At 42.0% G+C, this 17873-nt stretch overlaps 1 protein-coding gene across 1 annotated transcript; it reads right to left on the bottom strand.

Annotated features, from left to right (window-relative positions):
- Window positions 1–437: 437 nt before the first annotated feature.
- LOC117227856 (uncharacterized) lies at window positions 438–15276 on the bottom strand. Its single transcript, XM_033483384.2, has 3 exons — window positions 14841–15276; window positions 7637–7714; window positions 438–2108 (listed from the first exon to the last, which is right to left on the bottom strand). Exons 1-3 carry the CDS (start codon window positions 15009–15011, stop codon window positions 1194–1196), a joined length of 1164 nt encoding a protein of 387 aa, XP_033339275.1. The 5' UTR covers window positions 15012–15276; the 3' UTR covers window positions 438–1193.
- Between the last annotated feature and the right edge of the window lie 2597 nt (window positions 15277–17873).

Here is a 17873-nt window from a genome sequence, read left to right as displayed (position 1 = left end):
TTTTTAAGCAGTGAAATTCGAAACCGTACGTAGAACGCAGCCTAAAGTTTGATTATTATTAATTAATTTGTACTATTATTTGATTATCTAACAAGCCTTGACAATTTCGATCCCCCTCGCAAGGCATCCTTTCAAATAAAACGAATGGATTCCCCCGAAACGTCGAATCCTCTCATAATCCCGTGTAAATCCATTCGACACAGCGAGACAGTCGGCATATCCTTTCTGAATGAAAAGCGTCAGGGAACCCTCGTCATTCAGTTTCATTCGTGAACCAGAACGATTCTCGTCGACAAAAGACGGATCTCGGTGGCTGGCAGCACAGAGGATCAGATGCGAGGCGCGCGGAGCCCGCGCGATTTTTTGGAATAAACCGGCAACGAGATTCTTGTTTGTGGACGAGCATCTTGTTTGCATCGGCACGTGAGAGAGAGACATTGTTATCGGACGCACTTTATTTATCTTTCCATGGATGTATGTACATAGCTTCGCACAGCTATTATTTACAAATAAATACAGAGTTTTTTGGGGGGAAGGGGCGCCGTTTTCCAGGCGTTGTTCGTCGTTCTCGGCGATAGGAACTCTTTTCAACAGTCTGTTCGTTGCGCGTTTGAGCAAGAAAGTTTAGGCTACTTACATACTCTTATTACGTAGAAAAATATCGTTCCGTGAGTCTGTACATTTCTGCTTCGACGAGATGACGCGAGACTATCACTTCTTACATCTAGCGAGGTTCTTTGTACACTTCCTCCGTTCTGCTATGTTACATCGTTCTGTTTTTTTTGTTTTCTTTTTAGCCTACTTACGCTTAACAAACAAATGTACATATCGTCGTCGAACCGATCTCTCTCCGATGAAATGTCCGCGAGAAATTGTTCGCGAGAGCGTCGCAAGCTCGATTGACCGCTCAATCGACGACGAACTTCAAGATCGTCCTCCTGACATTTCAGATTCTAATGTTAGAACAGTAACAACACTGCGTTTCTCCGATTCTCGACGGACGAAAGCCGAAGCCACCGATTCCGTGGCATCGAGTACAACAATCCAACAAATCATTCGAGACGCTTCAGCCGACCAATTAATGTTATTTGTACACCGATCGACCGGCCACGATCCTCGAAAGTTCCGCTCGAGGAGAGCCCGCGGTATCCCTGAGTAGATCATCGTCGACGGAACAGGCCCGTGATCGCCGATCAAACCTCCTCGACCTCGACGTTCTTGGTCTTCTTGAAGACCTTCAGCGCGCAGATCGCCGCCACCAAAACGACAGCCGAGACGGACGCGGCGAAGATGTCCCAGGGGTAGAGATCGGGCAGGAAGTTGGTCTCGATCTTCTCCGCTTGAACGGAAGTGGGCCTGGTGTCGACCTCGATGGGGAAGCTTCCCGGGCCGTCGTTCGACGCGATCCTGACGAGGTACTTGGTGCCAGGGAGCAGCGAGATCTGCGCGGAGTTCGTGTCGGCCACTTGGTTGCCCATCAGACCGCCCGTTTCCGGCTCCCAGGACACCACGTAGGTCTCTTTGTTCCCGGACTGATCCCTGTCCACGTGGTCGTTGTACGCGCTGCTGGTCGAAGGAGTGTTGTCGGCCTCCATCGAGTCGTCGCCGCGATCGTCCTTCCTCCTGAAGAAGAATCTACGGAATATGTCCTCGGAGATCTGCGAGTCCTCTTGGCTCCTCCACTCGGCCAGCACTTTCTCGCCGTACTTCTCCAGGAAGAATTGTCTCACTCGATTGTTGAACCTGACTTGTTCCAAGGCTCTCTGTTTTTGCAGTTGGGTCTGCACGTCCTTCCAGGAGATCGTCGCCTCGTACAAAGGACCCTCTTTCAGCGACTCCAGCTTCGGCACCCATTCTTGCCAACTATAGTGACGCACGCCGTCCTCCACGGCGACGATGATCCAGGTGTCCGGTCGCAAATTTGGCACTCGTTCGCCGGGGTAGTATCCGTCCACCCTCCACTGTTTGTAGAGCTTGCGCATCACCACCGCGACGTCGAATCGGTCTAGATTGAGCGGCGATTTTTTCGGCGCGGACAGCATCGAAGGCAGGTACTTCTCCTCCACCCTCGTCTTGCGGTAGGTGCACGCTGTCTGGCAGGCTGGACACTGGAAAGGGAAGATCTCGAGTTAGCATCTGTGTTGGTACTTCGTGGAAGACTGATGTCTTAATCTACAGGGTGTCCCAAGAATGTCTCGCAATCCGAAAGTGGCGGGTTCCTCGGGTCATTTGAAGCAACTTTTTCCTTTACAAAAATTTTTTACGAGGCACCGTTAACGAGTTATTGACGAAAAACAGTGACCAATAAGAATCGATTACGGCTGGCGCGAGGCGGTCCAGCCAACCAGCGCGCGAAGCTCAGTTCCGCTCATTGGCTCGGCCGCCTCGCGGCAGCTGAGCTGGGATTCGACCGCCTCGACCGCTAGCGCCGTTGGCTCGGTCGCCTCGCGCCAGCCGAGCTCGCCTTTCATTGGTCACTGTTTTCGTTAATAACTCGTTAACGGTGCCTCGGAGAACATTTTTGTAAAGGAAGAAGTTGCTTCAAATGATCTGAGGAACCCGCCATTTCCGGATTGCGAGACAATTTTTGGGTACCTTGTATATTGTTTTGCTAATTCTTAATTCGTTTGCTTAAATGGGTATTGCAAATTCATATTTTGGAGGTCGACGTTAAAGACGTATAGAAAAGAATGTTGTTTTAAAAAATATACGCGGTGGCTGAGGAATGAACAAGTTCATTCTGACACTGCAGTCTACGTTCATAATAGTGCAATTAAGGGAAACATTCGTGGGTTGTTATTATTATTTAAGTCGAGGGCATGTAAAATACGACGAGATTGTTTCATTCTAACGTTTCAAATTATGAATGAGGTAGCATTTTAAACTGAGTGCGAACTCGTAATCTTTATCTTCTCATCTCACAATTAAATGTAAGGCGGATCTTCTCGATTGTTTTTGCAATTTTAATATCACTCGAACTATAAAATCAGTCGAATTTTCTTACACTTTTTTCATAAGTGCAGTAATTTTTCCCTAATTCGCGCCGAGACTGCGCACGAAAATGGACAATTCGGGGAGAGGAGATACGATTATTCGAGGCTTGTGACTCGTTTTTATAGTTACCGATTGTCAACAACCATAAAAACGAGATACAAAGTTATTAATAATAATCGTATAATAATCGTATCTCCTTTTCTCGAATTGTCCGTTTTTGTGCGCAGTCTCAGCGCGAATTAGGGAGAAATTACTGTAATCGTATCTCGTCTTCCCCAATTGTCCATTGTGTTTTGTACAAGCTGATGGTCAATTAGAGAGAATTTACTGCATTGAGAACATGTTTGATGTTTTTCTGAGATTTGAAACAATTTCAAAGATATCCCTTATGGCTTACGGAATTCTTATTTTCACATATTTTTCAGTCTACTGTTCAACTGTGATTCAATAACTAATTCTTCGTGTACACGTTCTTGAGATTTTGAATAATTTCGAAGGTATTTCTCGCGTCTCGCGCAATTTTTACCTTCGAAACCTTCTCAGGCTACTCTTCAACTCTGATTCAATAGCGAATTTCTGATCTACACATTTCGAGAAAATTTTAGAAAAAGAGGAAGCCTGTAATCTCCAACTGCATTTTCAACTCGAGTCTTTCAACTCGAGTCTCCGACGGAGACTCGAAGTCTCGGGTCCCGCGTTATCTCTGGCCAGCATCGGTCCTCCGAAGGGTACATTAGAGACGCATAATTAACGATCTCTCTAAAAGAGACATTTTGTTATCCGGCAGAAATCGTAGCCGGCGAGGGGGGGAGACCGAGGGGAACGTTCTTACGGCGCTTCAATCCAAACATTCACCGTAAAGCTAGTAGCTGCCCAAATATTTGAAAAAGATTCCTATCTCCCGAGGGTCGATACATCGAGAGGCTATACTCGAATGCTCCGCAGCACGGAGAGCAGGTCGACCTTCCGTGAAAATCGACAGGTAGCCGCCGTTTCTCAGGATTTTCTCTACCGTCGGAACTCCCTGTACACCGAGAAAAAGATCTTTCTTCTTCTTCTTCTTCTTCTCCTTCTTCTTCTTCTTTTCCTTTCTGTTGCCGCGGGGCTCGGGGCCCTCTCGTCGACGATTACCCCCCGCGCCCTCCCGCCCTTCTCTTTCAAATGTTTGAAGTTAAGGGATTTTTCTCGCGCTTCATCGATTCGAATTTTCCGCTGGTTCGCTACGCCGCAGGATCCGACACGGCGAACTTTAACTCGGTTTACCTGAGCGAAAGGGCCATGGAATCTGAGAACTCGCGTTACAACTGCAGCGGCGTAAAATACCGAGTACAGTGATTCGCAGAAGTGTACTTACGTACGGCGAATTTCATTTGAATAGCATTTTTTCATGCGTTCGTGGAAATTCTTGCGTCTCGTTTAAGCGAATAGTTAACGCTGTATAGTAAATTCTCCGCAATTTTCCTTCAGCTTGTAAGCAAATATGGACAATTTGGGAAGAGGAGATACGATTATTCCAGCCTCGTGGTTCATTCTTATAGTTGCTTAACGTGAACAATTATAAAAACGATATGCAAGGTGCAAGACTTGAATAATCGTATCTTCTGTTCCCAAATCGTCGCGGATAGATTAGAAAATCTGCTTAACGAAACTGAAAACGGCAGCAGCTGCCTCGAAAAGATAATTTTCTTCAGGTCTCCCATAGTCGTGGACCAATTGTTCTTTGACACGGTGAACAAAGACGTTTCGTTTGACGAATTTACGAGAAAATTGAACGAATCGTTCGAGAATATAGTTTTCGATCGTCTCAATACCGGAACTCTGATAGCAGAAGAGATTGCGCCTAAAGAGATCAACGACGTCGACTTTGCACATTTCGCGGAGCGTCTGGCGGCGTCCCGTAATATAACCGATTACTCGATCGACAATCTGGAATGTAATCGCATGGACGTGAAATTCATCAACGGAATGTCGATAGACGAAATAAATGATCTGATGAATCGTCTGAGCATGTACATGAAAGATCTTACTAATGGAAACAGGAGTCTCGATTCTCTTAAGGTGACAGGACAGATCAACGTTAACTCGATCAATGGTGTGAACTTGTCGGATTTATATAAAAACTGTAAGAGTAAATTGATTTTCAAAAACAACGTTACGATCGAAAATCTAACGATCCTCGGATTACTGAACAACATCAACTTCACGGAACGTGTCATGGATACGGTGTTGAAGACGGACAACAATATTACAGTCGACGGGCACAAAACATTCGCCACCGTGCACTGTCGTGAATTGCAGGCGATCTCTTTGAACGATCACCCCCTGGAGAATATTTTCGATCCTTATAAAGATCAGTTGTTGACCGGGCCAGTCATTGTGAATGGTACGTAAAAATTCACTGCAGTAAATTCTCCCTAATCCGCGCTCGGATTGTGCACAAGAATGGACAATTTCGGAAGAGGAGATACGATTATTCGAGCCTTGGCGGGGCTCGTTTTTATAGTAGCCGATTGCCAACAATTATAAAAACGAGGTGCAAGGCTCGAATAATCGTATCTCTTCTTCCCAAGTTGTCCGTTTTTGTGCACAATCTGAGTGTCAATTAGGGAGAATTTACTGTGTTTGTAAAGCAGAGTGATAAGTACAATCAATTTTCCCTAATTGACGCTTAGCTTGGAAACAAAAATGGACGATTTGGGAAGAGGAGATACGATTGTTCGAGCCTTGCGCCTCTCGTTTTTGTAATTATTGACAATCGGCAACTATAAAAATGAGTCGCAAGGCTCGAATAATCATGTCCCCTCTACTCAGATTGTCTACACATTCTAAAATGGAAAATTGCTATTTTTATCGAACAATTGATTAAGAAATTCTTAACTGTAAATTGTAGGTTCTCAAAAATTATGAAATTATATCGATGGTAGGTAACGTGACAAGGAGATCCTGAAGTTTACTTTAAACATCACATAATTATTGTGACTTCTTAAACTATTATATAATAATAATAATAATATAATAATAATATAATAATAATATAATAATAATATAATAATAATATTATAATAATATTATAATAATATAATAATAATATTATAATAATATAATAATAATATATAATAATTATACTATCTTATTATTAAAACAAAAATAGTATTAACCCAGACTCTAGGACTCTATATTTTACTCCAAAAATTACAATTGAATCACACTGAAAAATTGACTGATATTGTCCTTATACATTTGCTGACAACTAGAAATGATTTTTCCCCTTAATTAAGAATGGAAAAATGGAAAATAATGCTTATCCACAAAATGTACTTAAATCAATGCTATTGAAAGAGTTCAACTAAGAAGAATCCTATCCCCTCTGGTATAAGTTCTATTGACTTCGCAAGAATATAAAAGACTCGCTAAAACTTTCCAAACATTTCTCCACATCGAGTTCTACCAGATCAGCACAAAACCGAATCTGGCTCAGGAAAACTCAGTCTATTGAAAAATCAGGAAACGTTCCTTCTTCGGACATACAGTGGCTCCAGAAAGTCTCCGCATACTAAATTTCAGTTTTTCGATTATATATAATCGCTGATATTTAAACTGTTCTCTAGCTTTGAACAAGACTCGCTATAAAACATGGCGCTTATGCTTTTGCTGTTCTTGCACAATACAGCAAAATTCTCTTCATGCCGCCGTGAAGCATGTAGACGGCGCTAGCCGTGAAAGGGTTAAATATCGAAAATTAGTCAGAAGTCGGTAATTTAGTAAACAGATTAAATCTCGAGAATCGGAGTTTAACTTTAAACCTTTAGTTAAACCTTTAGTTTAACCCTTTGCACTCGAGTGGCGATCCCAAGGCGCCATTAAAAATTGTTCTTTCAAAATAATTTTATTAACACTTTTAATTTTTTATTAACACAGTTTTACGGAGCTCAAAGACCATCCGTTTTATATTAATTGATAAAAGTAACAATAAGACATTTATTCTGATTTTTAACGAGTATAACTAACATTTGCCATAACATATAAATTGAATAAATAAGTCATAAATGTATCTTCGCGGTACGAATAATCCTAAATTAAAAAATTAATGACCCGCCATTTTGACGGATCCTGTAAATCTAGCGTTAATCAAATTTGCTTATATTTAAAGAACCGTTAAAGGCGTAACTGTTGTACGAGTCACAAGATCCAATTGAATACTTATAAAAAGAAAAACCTAGGTTATGAGGTTAGGTTTCCGAGAAGCTATTTTAAATTCCGCGTTCAATTGCGCTTCGAGCGCAAAAGATTGAACACGGAGAATCGTTCGAAAATCAAAGATTTCGTGAGATTTCGAAGAGTTTCCGGAGCCGCGACGTGGCGCGTCACTTTTCCCGAACGATCGGGACGAACGGGCCCGGTCGATGTAGCACGCTCGGAACACCGTCCCGAATGAAAGGGCCGATTGTTAGCAAGACCGTAAACGCGGCCCGCGGCGATCCACAAATTTCCTTGCGACTGCGGGTCCCGTTTCCCGTGTTTCCCATCTCGGGTACATGCCGGCTCAAAGGGTTTGCGGGGGTGGGCCGAGTATTCCGCGCGGTACAACGCCGCGGCGGCCTCCCCTAATCCGAGAGGCTGGTTCATCCGTAAATTTACTTACATGTAGATACTGGTCGCCCTCGCAAATGGTCCTGGTCTTCTCCCACCGGTTCTCGAGGGCCTCGCAGTACTGCCAGCACTGTAACACGGGAGTAGAAAAGAAAAAAATACAGATGAAAGAATCGAGCGTGGCGAAGACGAAGGGAGAGGGTGGGGTTGGTTTCATCGTTGAACAAAAAGCTCTTGCACGCACACGGGACGCACGAGTAAAAAAAAAAAAGAAAAAAGGACGACGGTACACGGGACGTCGGGGCGAGTCAGAAAGGGGGAGGGGGGGCCGCGAAAGGGGCGAGGAGGGAACGGAGCGACGGGAGTGGGGCGACCAAGGGGGAGACGCGAGGTCCGTGGAACGCGAGGAAGGAAAGGGAGAATAAGAACCATCGGCGGGACCGTTGAATCCAGCGATTTAAGCGGCTATGAGAGGGGCGGAGGAGGAGGAGGAGGAGGAGGAGGGAGGAAAAAGGGTGAAGGCCAGAAAGAGGAGAAAAAAGCTGGAGAGACAAGGAAGACGAACAGAGACGGAAGACGGAGGGAGGAAGGGGGGGGGCGAGGCCGAATTAGCTCCAACCTGTTTCAGGCATAACAGGCACCGTCGTTGTTGTCTTCATATTTATTGGGGTACCGTCTCTCGTGGAGCCCTGTTTCTAGATTCTTTTTTCTTCCCTTCTCTTAGAGACCGTCTCTTCCTCCTTCCCCCTGCCCCACGCCCCGCGCTCTGCCCCGCTCCCTCTCGCGCGGCCTTCCTCCCTTTCTCTTTCTCTCTTCCCGATTATCCTTCATCACGGCACGTTCCTTCTAAGCCCGGCTGCTTCGTAGAATCGCCGTAGGTCCCTTCTTTCGCGCTAATGACGTCTCCAAAAAAGCAACATCAGCGTCTAACAGCTTCGCGATAATTCCCCTACGGGCACCGGGTTCCCTTTTTCCGACAGTTTTTTGGCGGGCCCGCGTAGACGGACTTAGAAGGGGAGCACGCCGTATGAAAATATTCTCTAAATGTACCGGGTGGCTCGTTGACGAGCCTCGCGTAATTCGAGCGATCCGATCCGATCGCGACGAGAACGATCATTCGGCTCGGGTCGTTTAACCCCTTCGGTACATTTGACGACCGAGAGTCGTTCGTGCACTCGTTTTGCATGAGTTACGGGTGACGGGTCAAATTCGTCATTCAAGCTGGTCGTTCAAAGATCTAGTTATTGGACATGTTATGTCGCTTAAATAAATGAATTCTCGCGCAAATTTTTATGTACTATTTTATATAATATATATATAATAGTATAATAATTATAGGTATAATTATAATAGTATAATAATTATAGGTATAATTATAATAGTATAATAATTATAGGTATAATTATAATAGTATAATAATTATTGGTATAATTATTGGTATAATTATAGTAGTATAATAATTATATATATAATTATAGTAGTATAATAATTATATATATAATTATAATAGCATAATAATTGTATAATTATATATACTATATTATGCTACTATTATTACTATTTATATATACCTTTACATACACTTCTGCGCATCAGCAAATGAAATCCGTTACAAACGCAAGAACTTTTACAAATCTAATAAATATACAAATAACATACTAAATATACAATATTTCCAGTAATCTCTGTGCTAATAAAAATATCATACGTCGACGCTGCTTCGTTCATGCATGACCGACGCGACTGACACGGCCGACAACTGGAAAAATGGAACACGACACTCGATGCTAGAATACAGCGAATCCCGTGCATTTATGCGAGAACCCGAGAGAACGTACGTTAAATTATATAGTAGAATATCCTCGCATTTTATCACCGTTCTATTAATGACCAAACGCGTATGTAGGTCTACTAGCTATTTTTCATTCTTAAAACGCGGTACACGTTTCTCTTTTCAGCTCTTCGTTGCTTTGTTGCTTATGTGTCTAATGTAATTAAGGCCTTCGAGCTGTGATTACAATGACCGATGATTACAAGAAATTTTTATTTCTCTTTTGGATGCAGTAATTGGAATCGTCCATGAAGGGAATCCTAGGACAAGGGGTTAAATGAATTGTGTAATTCGATCTTGAAAAATCTTTACGATTACTAGTTCTAAAAGAATTGTATTTTTTAACAATAGAACTATCAGCTTTCACAGCTCCCAATATTATTAAAATATTTTCTGGCGAAATTTCTATAGGTACACTTCTTTACATTTTTTATATCTTTTATATTATAATATATATTATATTATATTATATTTATAATACATATTATGTTATATTATATTATAATATATATTATGTTATATTATATTATATTATATTATAATATATATTATATTATATTATATTATATTATATTATATTATAATATATATAGTATATTATAATATAAATCATCCGAAGTTTAAACAAATCCAGTACTGGCGCATTGTCATAAAACAATATACACTAGGGCTTAGGGTTTAGGGCTCGATAGTTCTAATGTTAATGCAGAGGCTACCGCATGTCACAAAATTGGGTTTGTCAATTACGCAGACGGTTTCCTCCGGTATCCCACATTCTCGGAATTAAAAGCCGGGTAGTTCCCGTGCGTCAGTACTCCGAATCAAGGAGCCCGGCCACCGCGAGCCCCTTTTATCCAGTTTATTTCACTTTACGACAGTCCGGCCATTGATTTCCCGGACGAGGGGACGTCGTTTTTACGACCCTTCACTGATCGTGATTCGATAACGGTACGATCATCGTCGTACTCGATGAAATTTGATGGAACGACCAACACCAGCAATGTTCCCCCCCTCTCTCTCTCTTTATCTCTCTTTGAACGATGCTCACTAATCTCTGTCGAACCCCGGGAGCCATTGATTACGATCAACGGAAACGATTACGATTATACGTACGACGATCTGATATAATTGAATGGTACCCAGAGTTATTAATCCATCGCGATGTTTTCTAGGAAAATGCTTGACCGTACCACCCCACCTCTCGACGCAATCGTCAATCTATAATTATCTACGTGCTGCAATTTCGAGTTCGCAGGTGCTTCGCTATTTTTTATCGATCCTTCGAAGGGCTACCTAACGACGGTCGGCTGCGTTCGAGGGAGTAAAGATATTATTATACGGCGGGAGGGCTAATTTAAGAAGAACTTGTTGTACGATTCGGAATAACGAGAGATCATAAGCTTGTTTAGTTAATAAGAAGTTATTAAAAATCGGAGGAACAATAGCTGTTGTCGACGTGTCTACATTTTATACTATGTATTGTATTATATATATATATATATTAGTAGATTATATTATTAGATTATTATAATACTATTTAATTATAATATAATATATAATAATATAATAATAATATATAATATAATAATCGGTACCAGATGTCGTTATATAGTAAATAATATAATCTACTAATATAATAATATTATAATAATATTATTATATTATATATTATTATTATATTATTATATATTATATTATAATTAAATAGTATTATAATAATCTAATAATATAATCTACTAATATAATATATATATATATCTAATAATAATAATATAATCTACTAATATAATATATTATATATCTACTATATAATATATTATTATATTAGTAGATTATATTATTTACTATATAACGACAAAAAGAAATGAATAACATTCGTATTTAGTAGATTATGCGTGAAATCTTTATCATAAGTCTGCCTCATTGTTACAGCGCAAGAGATTGATAATATTACTATCTTGTATAGCAACGAGAGCCCCTGTATGCATAGTCTTCATTGAATCTCGTTGGCCGAGATTTTAATTCACGTATTGCCGTCAGTTTAAATAAACTCGCAATGAATAGGGTGTCAATAATTGGAGCGTAATGAAATTTTGCAAAATCTACTAATATATGTATTAGCAGCATAATTAATGAACTTTTGCAAAATCCACTAGTATATGTAGCATAACTAATGAACTTTTGCAAAATCTACTAATACATATACATATTATTTTTTTATATATTATTCTTTCCTAGAGGAAAGAGGCAATTTGTATTCATTTGTGTTTACGTCAACTCGAATGCCTGCGGCAATGAAACAGTAATTTATTCCGACTCGAAAGAACAGAACGACATTCGGGCTTAACAGGTTATTACTACGAATCTTCCTCGACTCGGTCGCGATAAAGTAGGGCAAGGGGTTAATCCCTCGACCGGCGACTTGTTTCGCTTCCATGCTAATTTTTAACAACCGTTTTGCCGTTGCGAAATTCTTGCAAGAAAATTAAGATGCATTTGTTGCACATCTACAATAATTTTATCGACAAAATCGACGAGGAAGGCAACTATAAAATGAACCGCGAGGCTCGAATAATTGTATCCCCTCCTCCCGAATTGTCCGCTTTTATTTACAAACTGAAGCAAAATTGGGGAGAATTTACTGTATTGATAACAGGCAGATTAAACTTTATTTCGATTCTAAAATAGTCGAAGTATTGCCAAGTCCAAATGCAAGGAATTCCGTATGGAAACACGACTCGATGTTGCATTGCAATAAGTTGAGAACAAAGAAACGCTGATCAACTCAACTGTGCGAGGAGTTCAAACCGAATTAACCCTTTTAGTGTCGAGCAATAGTATCGTACCTGTGCGAATAATACCGAACGAATTTGACGAATTTGCTAAGGTTTGGGGAAAAAGCTCACAAAAGCCAAAGTAAGAATGATATTTACGAAATTCAAACAGAAGCATATTACGAAATAAAGGAAGAATAAAGTAACGCCAATTGTACTTAAATGTTTGTTGAAAATCATACGGATGACATAAATATAAAATCAATAGGGAAAAAGAGAAAAATCAATTCTCTTGGTTAGAAACAGTATTTGCAAACAAGAAAAACCATCGTTCGATCATAGCTTTATGTAGATCAACCAGTACGAAGTATAGATATTCCACTTTCAATCACATTTGTAACAAAATAACCGACATCGGACCACAAAACTAAAGGATAATGCCATAATACACGGCAAGCGTCAGAAGGATCTGCTACAAAACAAATGAATTGGATTAGCTAACATAACGTTACCGAACAAAAATTTTAGTATTATTACAACTATTCGTATTTCGCGTTATCTGGCTATCGAAAACGTGTAATACTTACTTATCGTCACTCGCACAAATAATTTATCTAGCATCGATGCTTACTAACGCGTACACTAACGAATCCCGAATAATTAGGCGCCGTCGAATACGCAACGATAGATCGTCGCTGACACTTTCCGCAAGCGTTGCGAACGACGATCTATCGTCTACACTAAAAGGGTTGAACAATTTCAGTATTTCTGTGATCAGTAGTTCTATGATCTACGATTTCTACCTATCATCAAGCCAAACAAACGTGGCCGCCGAGATAACGATCGAGCGCGCATCGCGCACACAGACGAGAAACTACGAAAACGAAACAGATCCACTCTGATTACATCTCAAGCCATGCGACTCGAACTAATGACTAACCGTGCACAAATGATCGGCAGCGAGTGCATCGTGGGTCCAGAAATTCCTGTCCAGCCATTACGTTCCCCACGAGAAGAGAGAGAGAGAGAGAGAGAGAGAGAGAGAGAGAGAGAGAGAGAGAGAGCGGGGTCCCATCGCGCGCGGCTGGACACGAAAGAACCACGCTTCAGAAACAATTTACCGTGTCTCCTCGACGGCAATCAGTCCGGATCCCGCCCCGTCCCGTTTACGCCCGATTGTTCAAAGGATAATGAAACAATTACGGCCGCGGGAAGGGAGGTTCAAGGCGATGCGCGCAGAGCGATGCAGCACCCCACCCAGAAATAATCGGCATTATCCGGGCGTAAGGTTCGTCGTTCCCTTTCGAACAGCGTATGGAGGGTGAGGGAGGAGGAGGAGGGTGGCGGTTCCCCGTCGCGACCTTCGTTAAGCCACCTCCGCGCGTCCGCCTCTTCTCGGTGAATCGTTATTCTAATGCGTCCCGGGGAAACGACGGGCCTCGAGGACTCGTCCTCCCTTCCTATTCCCTTGGCATAAATTTGAATGGATCATCGGGGGAACGCGTCGCGTCTTCCCGGGCAACGATTCCGCCTCGATAATAATCCGCGCGGAATGCACTCTCGTGGCTCGCGACTCGGCTCGGCTCGCCTCGGCGCGGCGCGGCGCGACGCCTTCGCGCGCTCTCCCCGTGGGTGTACACCGTCGCGCAAGATGGCATCGATTTCCCCCGAAATTAATGGACACCCCCCGTTCGGCGCGCACCAAAATGAGCAACGCCCCGAGCGAATGCAGAGAGAGAGAGAGAGAGAGAGAGAGAGAGAGAGAGAGAGAGAGAGAGAGAGAGAGAGAAGAGCAGCCGCACACGCTCGGTGGTGCACGTTAATCGTGATTCCCATCTGTCCATCTGCGCCAGGGGGTTGGGGTTGCCGGCGGAGATCGAGGGCGGAGAGGGGCGCGCGGGGACCACCATGATTTTCCACGGCGCCCCATAAAACCGACACCGGTGATTTATCGTCGGCCAAGAGAGAGTGAGAGAAAGAGAGCGAGAGGGAGAGGAGAGGCGTTCGAAACCCGGCCCTATCCGATTTCCAGACGATCGAATCGTCACCTACTACGTGACCCGAGGGATTTCCACTGGGAAAAAGCCTGTGCATTCCTCTTTCCTGGATATTTCCGTGGCTCGGATTGTTTATTGTTCCAGCCGAGAGAGGCTGTTGATCTTCCGGCGACTGGGTCCTCCGTCGTCGGACCGAGCCGGGTGGAAAGGAGGAGCGGGGGAGGGACGCGCGCGCTGGTTTGCTCGGCGAACTCGGGAAAAGAGGGTCACAGACGTTAAAGTTAGAAGTGTCGCTCTCGCGTTCGGTGCACGCGGCGCGACGAAAATCCGTGACGGGACGCAGCCGGTTCTCGTTCCGCTGCGGGGGAAACGGAGGGGAAAACGCTCGCAGAATACGCTCGTAGTGGGTTCAAGATGTTCCGTAGAAACGCGCCGGCCGAGTTTTCTGCTGGTCGATTTTCAGACAGGACGTTGACTCGCGCGTTCCGCCGTCGGTTTCCCGTCGCGATCGACGGGCATTTTCAGGATGCGTGTACCACCGTCGTAAAAGAAACGACCGTCGAGCTTATCGGAGGCGTGTAATAATCGCGACGATCGGGGAAAAAGCCGGCGGAATGCCTCGGAGAAATGGGGAAAAATTGGCGGGCAACTCACCACGCTGCAAGTAGTCTGCTGTTGTCCGGAGTACCAGTCGCAGTTACCGTCGGAGGTGTGCTTCCTGAGACATTGGGACCTGCACTGGGCGACCCTGACGATCGGTCCCAGATCGAAACTCGTCGCGATGCCTATGCACCAGGTGAACACGACGAACCACGAGATCCCCATGGTCTAGGCAGAGTCGCACTCGCTTTTTCGAATGTCTAGCTTGCACTCACTGGTTTTCACACTGTCCAGTTTGCGAGGAGAAACACCGGCACTGGGGAAACGCGCGCGATCCTCCGCGAGAATCGCATCAATGGGTGAGATATATATATATGTACGTTCCGTCCCCGTGTAAACAAAACGCGTGTGTTGGCGGCGATGCGAGCGCGTGGCACGAGAACGAGAAGCGGAGACGCGAGATCCGGTATCTCCGAAATTTCGAGCCGACTGCGACCCTTCGGAGGTCGGTACCTTCCTTATGTAGCCACGCGCCCCACCATTCGATTTTAGCTCGCCCCTACCCCCTGAAGGCAGCGTAGCATCCCTTGTAATTATCCGTGGGCTGGAACCGTCCCTCGGCATATGGTCGGCCACGCTGCATCGCCGTCCTTCTGCCCGAATTATATTTCTCTGGACGGGAGATGTAGGCCAGACCGCGGAAAGAGTTGGCGATTTTTCGCGTTGAACCGTTTTCGCGGGCACCGCGATTTTTTTGCGTATTCGCGGCGCGCGTCGAACCGCGACTGTTATGGACTTTGTATGACCTAGGTGATCGTGTGTGCATGACCTAGGTGACGCGTGGGTGCATTGCAGGGTGCGAAGATGATTCTGTTCCTTTACGAAAAATGTAACAGTTTCTTTTCTCGGGAAATTTTCTTTTCAGTGCCCGAAGCTATTTCGATTTTCGAATTGTTTATGTCTTTTTACGGATGTTGGTAGTGTTTAGGTACGTTCTGTTCTTTTTTAGGCTGAAAGCGAGGAACGGTGAAAAGCGGGTTACGATTATCGAATTGCATGTAGAGAGAATTTTAATTATTATTATTATTATTGATGGTGGAAGTCGACGGATGAGTGAATACTAACTTCACAAAATGCGTGGAATGAAATTACAGCGATCGAGTGTGCGACGATTATCCATAATTTTCGGAAAAGGCTTCGAAAATGTGTCGAAGCAGAAGGAGTTTTTGAACGCTTAATGGAAATTTTGTCGTTCAGTTTTGTGATTAATATGTTTGCTAAAGCGGTAAGATATACAGAATATTAAATCTTGTTGTTATTTACAAAAAATTATTGTTTTTTCGGTTTTCGGTCTTCGGGAATAGCCAGCTTTCGCTTTTAACGCTACCGCTTTTAAACCTTCCAAAAATTTCAGGTTATATATTTTACAATTTTTTAGGCACAATTTATTCGAGTGTTAACCCGTTAAGTTTCAAGGAAGTAGTGCGATATTTAAAAATTATTGAATGTCTACATAGAAGTATGTAAATACTAGCGAAATAATTTTTGGAGCCACGGTTCCTATGAATCGAAATAAGTAATACGACGATAACAATAAAATGACTTTTTATGGAATTACATTATTTTAATTATATTATTTTATGGAATTACATTATTTTAATTATATTATTTTATGGAATTACATCATTTCAATTATATTATTTTATGGAATTACATTATTTTTATTATATTATTTTATGGAATTACATCATTTCAATTATATTATTTTATGGAATTACATTATTTTTATTATATTATTTTATGGAATTACATCATTTCAATTATATTATTTTATGGAATTACATCATTTCAATTATATTATTTTATGGAATTACGTCATTTCAATTATATCTTCTGAAAATATAAAAATGCTGTAAAAATCACGCGTTACTTACCTCAACGCAATATAAACATGAATAATACTGTTCTATTGTTTCATATTTATTGTGACGTCATAGACTTTGATTCTTCATCAATTTTTGGCTTCGCCAAATTTGCGCATAAATGAAATTTTGTCACAGAATACGATGGAAGTTATAACTGCAATCACTCTCTAGGCAATCCGAAACAATTTGCAACGTCGGATATAATAAACGCCTCTGGAAATACATATTCGTTTTTATTCTCGTTGTTCCAGCTCCGTCCGGGGAGGTATAATAATCGCACGCGAGTGCGTAACGAGATACTAAAGCTGAAAATTTCCGAGTCGCCGGCAACAAAGTCACATGATTTCACTTCCGAGATATTGTCGCTTAACCCTTTGCACCCGAGTCTTCCAAAATGAAGACATTTGCTTGAACCAACGGTGTTCCCACTTGGTATGCTTGTTTTCATTTGATGAAATTGAACGTGCACGCTTACACAAGACTTATATTATTTGACAATCTTCTTTTTTATTTATTAAGCTATGAAACGCCCTACTTTATTTATACGGGGTTATTAGCAATATATTTTGTAATACATTATTACAAAATTGCTGTTACATATATAATATAATTGTATTTGTGTATTGCATTTGTAATACATTATTACAAAATTGCTATTACATATACAATATATTATACAATATTATCACATATCACCTTGGATACATAAAACTTATCGAGTACTATATCCAACGCTTAAAGATATATGTCTCGTGCTTTTTAAGGAATTTAAAAATTATTAACAGTAGTTGAATGCATTGTTTACATTAAAAAAGCATCTATCGTGTAAGGAGGACGGAAACAATTTGTCAATATATCGAACACGTGTAAATTTAATAATGTGAAAATTATTTAAAAAATATTTGTTTAAGCAATATTTAGCGTCGTCTCAGAGTCGCCACCCGAGTGCAAAGGGTTAAAGTTCTGATCGCTAATGCCTCGTGTTAGCAGTGTTCCAAACTGCATAATCTTTTCGAGTCTGTGGAATTTTATGGAATTTCGTGGAACTTTGGAATTTGGGATTTCGTGGAACTTTTTGGAATTTTATTTGTAGAATTTTAATTTCACGATCCTTTTTCTTCTTCGATAAATACGTCGACTTCAATTTTTTTCGAAGCAGCGA

The sequence above is a fragment of the Megalopta genalis genome, chromosome 8, assembly GCF_051020955.1.
Source record: "Megalopta genalis isolate 19385.01 chromosome 8, iyMegGena1_principal, whole genome shotgun sequence".
Classification (NCBI taxonomy): Eukaryota; Metazoa; Arthropoda; class Insecta; order Hymenoptera; family Halictidae; genus Megalopta; species Megalopta genalis.
The sequence above is the reverse complement of the archived record's forward strand: the minus strand, read 5'-3'. Positions and strand labels throughout refer to the sequence as shown.